Source organism: Balaenoptera ricei, chromosome 15, assembly GCF_028023285.1.
Source record: "Balaenoptera ricei isolate mBalRic1 chromosome 15, mBalRic1.hap2, whole genome shotgun sequence".
NCBI classification, from domain to species: Eukaryota; Metazoa; Chordata; class Mammalia; order Artiodactyla; family Balaenopteridae; genus Balaenoptera; species Balaenoptera ricei.
In genome coordinates this window covers 69,909,281-69,917,239 of record NC_082653.1, presented here as the reverse complement: position 1 = coordinate 69,917,239, position 7,959 = coordinate 69,909,281, and the positions used below count along the sequence as shown (strand labels likewise).

At 45.5% G+C, this 7,959-nt stretch overlaps 1 protein-coding gene across 5 annotated transcripts in view; it reads left to right on the top strand.

Annotated features, from left to right (window-relative positions):
* Nucleotides 1–7,959, top strand: part of ARHGAP17 (Rho GTPase activating protein 17) — a 91,965-nt gene continuing 84,006 nt past the window's right edge. For all 5 annotated transcript variants that reach the window (XR_009497771.1, XR_009497772.1, XM_059898766.1 and 2 more), the window contains exon 1: nucleotides 1–161. Coding sequence is in view for 3 of the 5 variants with exons in the window: in XM_059898766.1 (XP_059754749.1) it covers nucleotides 109–161 (53 nt within the window). In the remaining 2 variants the exon portion in view is untranslated. The remainder of the gene's footprint in view (nucleotides 162–7,959) is intronic.

Genomic DNA, 7,959 nt, shown 5'->3' with positions numbered 1-7,959 from the left:
CGCCGCCGCTGCCGCCGCCGCCGCCTCGGCCGCGAAGCGATGTAGGAGCCGCCAGGCCGTCCCCCGTCCCGCCCGGCCCGAGCCCCGCGGGCCGCCGCCGCCGCCGCCATGAAGAAGCAGTTCAACCGCATGAAGCAGCTGGCCAACCAGACCGTGGGCAGGCGAGTGCGCCGCGCCGGGCCGCCCGGGGGTTGCGCGGGCCGGGGGCCGGGGGTCACGGACGGGGGCCGGCCGGCTCCTCCGCGGGCCCGGCCGCTCCGGGCCCGACCGTCGCCCCGCCCGAGGCCGGCGGGGCCCGGGGCCGGGGGCGGCGCCACGCCGCGGCCTGGCGCCCGGCGCTGGGCCGCCGCCTGGCCCCCGGAGACCGGCGGGGCGGGCCGCGCCTCCCTGCTCCCACCCCTCGGGGTCCCCACTGGCCCGCGAAGCATCGCCCTCCGGGGACTGGACCTGTCCCCTGTCTTTCCCTCCCCCGGAGATCGAGCCGGCCCGGGCCGCCGCCTGCGGCTGAAACTCCGATCAGTGGTGTGTCCGAGGCTGCGGGGCTTGGGGGCGGCATTCTCAGCCTTTCCGGGTCGCCCCGCTGCCGCAAAGCCTAGCTTACAAGTGCATGGTGGCAGTAAAGAAGTAAAGGGTCGTTAAAGCCCAGCGGATCGGCCTCCTGAGTTTCAGGACGCCCTTTGAGGGAATTTAGAGGTGGTGCCGTCTCCAGACCAGGGGCGAATATGAACGGGATGGCTTGACATTTAAAAAGTTGGAATTGGGAGAAAAGGATTCTGGAAACGCCTAGTGCCAATTTAAAAGGAAATTACTATTTTTTTAAAAAAAAGTCTTTCTCACTTTGGATTTGGAAGCAGATCCTGCTCCATGTTTCTTTGGGATTCCTTGACTGCTTGACAAGCATTGATTCTGAAATGACAGAATAGACCAGAGTTTGTAGATGACCGGGCTGTTGGAACAGGACTGGTTTGTGGTTTTGAGAGCTTCTGGAGGTGATTGTCATGTGCTGTGTTATCTGGGGCAAATATTTCAAGGTCTTCCAGGGCAAGATAGCTGTATGGTACGGATTTTGCTGTTTATTCTGGGAAGAGATATGAAAGTGGGAATTTTTCACAGCTTTTGCTTCTTCTTTCAGCAGTTGAGTCAAAGGGGGAGTTTGGTTTGGCCGGAGCACATGGGACACTTCTTTTTTTGTGTGTGTATGAAAATACTTTTACTTCCTCTTGAGTTTTCTAAATCTGCTCTTCACTGTTTCGTTTCCCTCAACTTTCTGCTTAGCTTTGTTGTTTAATTTTTTTGGTACCCCACCCTGTTAGCTTGGTGTGTATTTATCCTACTTCCAGAGTTAATTCCTGTCTAGGCTAAAGCCTAGGTGTGCCTACTTTTCTGTTATTTGTGGGAAAATGATAGAAGTAATGCTGAGAGAGAGGAAGGTAGACAGAGTATTAGTGACGGCTAATGTTTCAACCAAGAATCTGTAAATGAATTACAAGATAATTTCTGTGAATTTTCTACCCCTCTTAGCGTTCTCAGTAACATGCATTGTGGAATCAGTATTTAGTGAGTGTCAAGATGCATTTGTCAGATAGTCATTTTGGCCTGTTTGTACATTGTATCAGGCAAGTGATTTTTTTTTTTTTTTTTTTAAACAAATTTCTGAGGCTTTAAAAGCCACAGAGCAGTTCAGGGAAGCTGTTCAGGGTGTCTTTGGCCCCTGCTTCCTCTGTAGTAGCTACTCTCTTAACACTTTTAAATTCCAGCCATACTTGCCTACTTTCAGTTTCCAGAGGAGGCTGTGCTTTCTTACGTTTTAGCCTCTACCTGGAACTCTGGGAAGCCTCTTTCATCACACCTGCCCTAGACCACCTCCTGCTCATTCTTCAGGTCTCCTCGTAAAGGTCTCTGCCTCTAAAAGGCCTTCCCTGATGCTCCAGCATAGATTGGATGTCCCTCCTTGGTGCTTTCATAATTCCATGTAGCACCTGTTTTACCGTAATGTAATTGCCTCTTTACTTGCCAGCGTTCTCCATTAGACTAAACGCTTTTAAGAGTTTTTGCTTATTCTTCTTTGATTCCCAGGGTCTGCTGTGGCTCCTATAACATGGTACCTACTCAGTAAATATTGTTAAACGAATGTAAATCCAGTTCTCACTAGATTGCCCTGGTGGTGTGGGCCCAAGTATGGGAAAACGAGAATTGGATGGAGTAAGTGGTGTGACTCATCCTAGGACTATAATTCTGGCCCTGACCTTTGACTCTGTTTGAAAATCTTTATTGCTTGATGCAGTGGAAGCTGCAGCTATTACAGAGCTATTAAGGGTATGGCAATTATGCACCTAAAGTCAAAACTGTTTTTACTGGGGAACCTGTTGCTTTACTGCTATTGATTTCCTAGATATATTTGTATTTTTTTTTCCCCACTTAAGTAATTGTAAAGGTCTAGGTAGGAGAGAGCCTAGAATTGTTATTGGGCAGAAGCAGATGGTTGGTGGGCACCAGAATCAGGCTTCTGGATATATTTGGGTCAAAACAAAGGCTAGAAAGCACACACGCACTAATGAATGAAGTTATTTGTGTGAATGGCTTGCCCATAGTGTGTACTGTCAGCTTGTAGAGTTCTAGGTGGTGTCTTGTGACGAATATTCTCTTTGCAAAATGAGGAACTTGTGAGTAACCCCACAGTGAGTTTCCATGGGATGGACGTGTGGGAGAATTAGTAATGGCTGGAAGGAGTGAGTTCTCATGATGCAATTTGTTTACAAGGGGTAGATGAGTCTTCAGAAGATGGTTTGTGTCCCATAGGGTCAAGGCTTAGGAGGTGTTCTCCTGATATGGGTGTCCCAAAGGAGAGAATGAGGATGGTTCCTTTCGTCCCCCTGACTTTCGTTGATTCATCCATTCAACAGACACTTGTTGGCCCAAACTGTGTGCCAGTGTGTGAGGTATTAAAGAGTCAAAAGTGAATACAACACAGTTTCTGGCCTGAAGGAGCTCAGTAGATTTGTGGAAGAGATAGGCAAGCAAAGAAATAATTATCTACCCTGAGCTAAGTGCTTATAGAAGGATGGCTAGTGCCAGTTCTTACTGGATGGAGAGAGGTAACCAAAAAACAGGAGAAAGTTTGAGCGAAGGCTTTGTTTCCATCTTCGAGCACTTCTTTCAAATTTCTCTTGTATTGATGAGGTCTCTTTTGATTGTAAGAAAACCCAAATCAAACTGCTGTAAGCGAAGATGGGAATTTATAGGCTTATATGTGACCAAAAGAATCCAAAAGGAGTATGGCTGCAGGTTGGGCTGGATCCAGGGCTTCCACTCTTTAGACAAGCTGTGTCCACAAGGAGAACCCCCAGCCCCACCCCCTTCTTCCATTGCCCTCAGTTCTGTTCCCAGAGGGACAGAGAATATTTTTCTTCCAGTCACTGTTGCCAAAGGCCCAAGATTGACTCAGTGCTTCTTACTGGGTCCCATGCTTTTCCCTGGAAATAGGTATGGAGTAAACCCTGTCTGAACAACAGGGACTGAGAGTGGGGGAGCACTGGCTCCCCAAGGGAAACCGGGGTGCTGGTCAGGAAACGAGAAACATCATGTCGTGTCTTTTTGTAGTCCTGCTAAGAAAGATACTTTGTTCTTTGAAAATTCTTGATGCAGATAATCCAGTGGATGCAGGTGGTGATTTTGGGGAGGTGATGCCCTGCATGGGGGAAGGTGTACACAGGGTGAGGAGCTTGAGGAAAGTTTAGTTATGAGGTTGAAGTGTCCAGGAGAAAAGGAAGCTGAAGGACTAACCAGGAGAGTTATTACCTAGGTGAGGCTCTGGGAGGGAGTGTCTCATTGGGTGTGGGTTTCTGCCTTGACTGAAGTACTCCCTGGAGGTTCAAATGCTTTCCCAGATAGTTCACTTTAGATAAGCCAAGGTTACAGACTCAAATGCCTAGAGGGGCCAGACTAATAAAATAAATGTGACTGAGGCCAGGTAAGGGTTGGGGGCATGCCCCCCCCCCCATGATCTCACCAAAGGGGCATGTGGGAATATGGGCCCAGAGTGACTCAACCTTTGTAGCTTTCCAGAAAAGCCTGAAATCTGGATTTTAATGAAGGTTAGATGGCATTTAATGAAAAGGAAACAATCACCATGATACTATGCGGGGCTAAACAAAATATATCGGTGGCCAGATTTGGTGTGTGGGTCACCAGGTGGCACTTGCTTGTCTAGAAGGACCTGGAGGTTCACAATCCCTATTATTATTTTTCTTTTTTTCCCTGTACCTTACCCTGATATTACTGCATTCTCAGTTCTTTGGATTTGTTGAAGAGCTCATTCTTTCCTTTACAGAAACCTTTAAAAGATTTGATAGTGCTAATCATCAGCTTTTCTCTAGTTGGTTTAGTTTGCCAAATGCTGTACCAGACCACCTGGCTTGGTTCTCACCTACTGGCAATGATCATTTCTATTCTAGAAAGAGGGAAAATGACTTGCCATGTTCGCACGGCTGCTAAGTGGCCGAGGCACGACTTGGGTCCAGGGCTTCTGACTCTGGATCCCATGTGCTTCCGACTACAGAATCTGGGCTGCCTTTTCACCAGGGAAGGATTAATGTTTATTAAAAATTTTTGGTGCTTATTAAGCCGCTGGGCTCAGTGCTTTGCATAAATTATCTCACCGCATTCTTGCAGCAGCTCTAAGAGGCAATGTTATTTGTTCCTGATTTAATGATGAGGAAGCCAGAACTCAGAGAGGTCATCAGGCTAGTAAATGACAGAGCTGTGGATTCAAACCCAGGTTTCTAATTCCAAAGCAGCTATAAATCTTCACGTGGGCAACTCTTAGGTGAAAAACCTGTTGTTTGAGTCATGAGTGATGCCTTCGTAAAATCCTGAAGGCTGAGAGTTGGATGTTGCTCTAGTCCGGTGGCTCTTACCAAGGTATGGTTTTGCCCCCCAGGGGACATTTGGCAATGTCCGGAGACATTTTTTGATTGTTGTGACTTGATTGGGGGAGGGGTAGATAGAGGCCAGGGAGGCTTCTGAATATGCTGCAATGCACCTGACAGCCTCACAATCCAGACTTACCTGGTCCCAAATGCCAAGACTGCTGAGGTTGAGAAACCCTGTTCTAGTCCTTCCAGGGTCTGGACGTCTGAATTATCAAAAATCCAAAGCTCCACACTGCTTGCTTGCAGGCCAGAGATGTGTTCTCTTCGGCCTATTCAGTATTTATTTATTTTTTTACAATCATTGGCTTATATTTAAAAATGAGAAAGTTTTCACATGAAAACCTGGATTTCCAGCTGCTTCTAAAATCTTGGAAGACCTGGCAAGGCCTGGCATCCCTCCCGAGTACAGGTGTCAGGAGCTGAGCAGCAGCTGTCCCATCTGGGTGGGGCATGAGCCGTGCAGTCCCGACCTGGCTTGTTTTATTCTGTTACGTTCTTTGCCGACCCTCCCTGAAGGGCACAGATATCTAATGACCTTCTACTCCAGGGGGGCAGCACTAATTCTCAAGGTGAGTCAAATACCCCTTTCCCCGCACACCCCAGAGCAGTTCTCTGGTGCCACATTGAATCTGTCTTGTCTCTCTTTCGTGAGACAGCCCTTCCTTATGTTTGACATTCCAGACCGTATCCTTACTTTTGCCAGCATCACATTCTACATCCCTTGCCTACTCTGTTGCCTCATTTTACTCACACTGATTTCCTCTGAACAGTAATTCTGAGAAAGGGGAGGTAGCTGTGCTCTGCTTCAGTCTGAGTGGATTCCATCCAGTCTCTGCATAGAGTGGGGGTGGAAAGGAGTCTGGTGTCTTTGCAGCTTCTTCTGAATCTGATCCTCTGTGGCCTTGTTATGTACTTTACATATTGTGAAATCCTAGAATAGCAAACAGGGTATTTATAGGTGAGTGAAAACCCATTGTTCACTGAAAAAAAAAAAAAAACAACCCTAAAAGGATGTGGTCATAAGCATCATTTTCACATGTCATACAGAGTATGTGAACGCAGCGTGTTATTCTAATATGGAATTACCTTGGTGCCAGTGATTCCCAGTGTGTGCACGGCAGGACCCCCTCCCCCGCCCCAGGAATCAGCACTGGGGTATAGGGTCCTAGAGTCAGCATGTGCTCTACGCATTCTTATCAGACTGCGATGGTTTTGCATATATCATTCTATTTCTGTTTCTCAAGTGTAGATAGATGCCATTATAATTAATCCAGTATAAATCCATTTAAAAATATTATTACACTCCTATCTGCTTTGTGTGTGTGTGTTCTCTTAAACGTAGATAGTAAAAGTATAACAGGCCCATGGTCCTTTATCCAAAACCCCTGGGGTCAGATGAGTTTCAGAACTCAGAAGTTTTCAGATTTTAGAGAAAAGTAGGTACTTCCCTGGTGGCGCAGTGGTTAAGAATCCACCTGCCAATGCAGGGGACGCGGGTTTGAGCCCTGGTCCGGGAAGACCCCACATGCCGTGGAGCAACTAAGCCCGTGCGCCACAACTACTGAGCCTGCGCTCTAGAGCCCGCGAGCCACAACTACTGAAGCCCACGTGCCACAACTACTGAAGCCCGCGCGCCTAGAGCCCGTGCTCCGCAACAAGAGAAGCCACCACAATGAGAAGCCCATGCACCGCTACGAAGAGTAGCCCCTGCTTACTGCAACTAGAGGAAGCCGGCGCCCAGCAATGAAGACCCAATGCAGCCATAAATAAATAAAATAAAATAAATAATTTAAAAAAAAAGAAAAGTAATAATGCACATATGCTGTTATGTAATATCTCCAGTAGGGTCTGGGGCAGCAGCCTGTAATCATCATACATGTTATTATCTCCATAGCAAAATATATGAATGTAGTTCACACTAAATGGAATCCTTAAAGATTAAAAATAGCTTCATGTTAGCTTAGGTCAAGTTATATTGCCAAATGAGTTACAAAAACCTTTTTTTTTTTTTTAGATTTCAAAGTGATGGATAAGGGATTATGGACCTGTAATGTTCCTGGTGAGAGAGTCTGAACTTTAGCTTTACATAATGTCTCCCATATTCCAAAAAGTTGGAAACCACAATTATACTTGTAAGCAGGGGTCGCAAATTCAAGTGCCAGGGCAATTAAAAGTAATAAGTGAAGTAGGAGATAGGTTTAAGGCAATAGGGGATGATGAGGACTGCAGTGAATTAGTGAGTACATGTTCATTTAAAGGGGAGAGTTGCTCTCAGCTCCAGCCAGTTGTTGCCATGGTGAAATGTGTGTAATATAGTCACATCTCCTTATTTCTAATGATATTCCAGAATGCTGATTTCTTTTTTTTTTAACTTTTTTTTTTCACACACACACACTGTATTTTATTTTTACAAGAGATAAATAGACTGACACCAAGCATTGTACATGGATGACCACAACAAAAGCAACAATGATTGCAGTTACCAAACATGAAACACACTCATACTATGTCATAATATTGACATTCAGTCCAGTAATCCTCCACTGTAACAGCTCCTTTACTTTGCAGTGAAAATTGATTTGTATATTCTTTGCCTCTGAGTCCTTGTGGGATTTTTTTTTTTTTAATTCAAACAGAAAGTCACAAAAATTATACTCATCCTCATCAGTTCACTCAGTCCCATGTAATTAATTTTTTTTTTCATCTTGATCTTTTGTTAGCACTTTTATGAGTTCATCAGTTTTTCATTAGAGTTCTGAAAATGCTTATTCATTCAGTTCAGCAGTACAGTCAGTTACCAGAAACCTGTACTTGTCAGAGTCTTTTCCATGAATTTCTTGAAGATGAAACCCTTTTATAGGAACATATTTGCAAAAGCATCAGAGTACACCCAGAACTGTCTGTAACTGACAAAAGACTTAAAAATGACCACAGTTAAAGATTTGATGAAAGTTCATAATAATGCAATTGACAAGAAAATTAGTTATTTCTGAGATATACATTTTAAAGTAATAACTAGGATTATGAC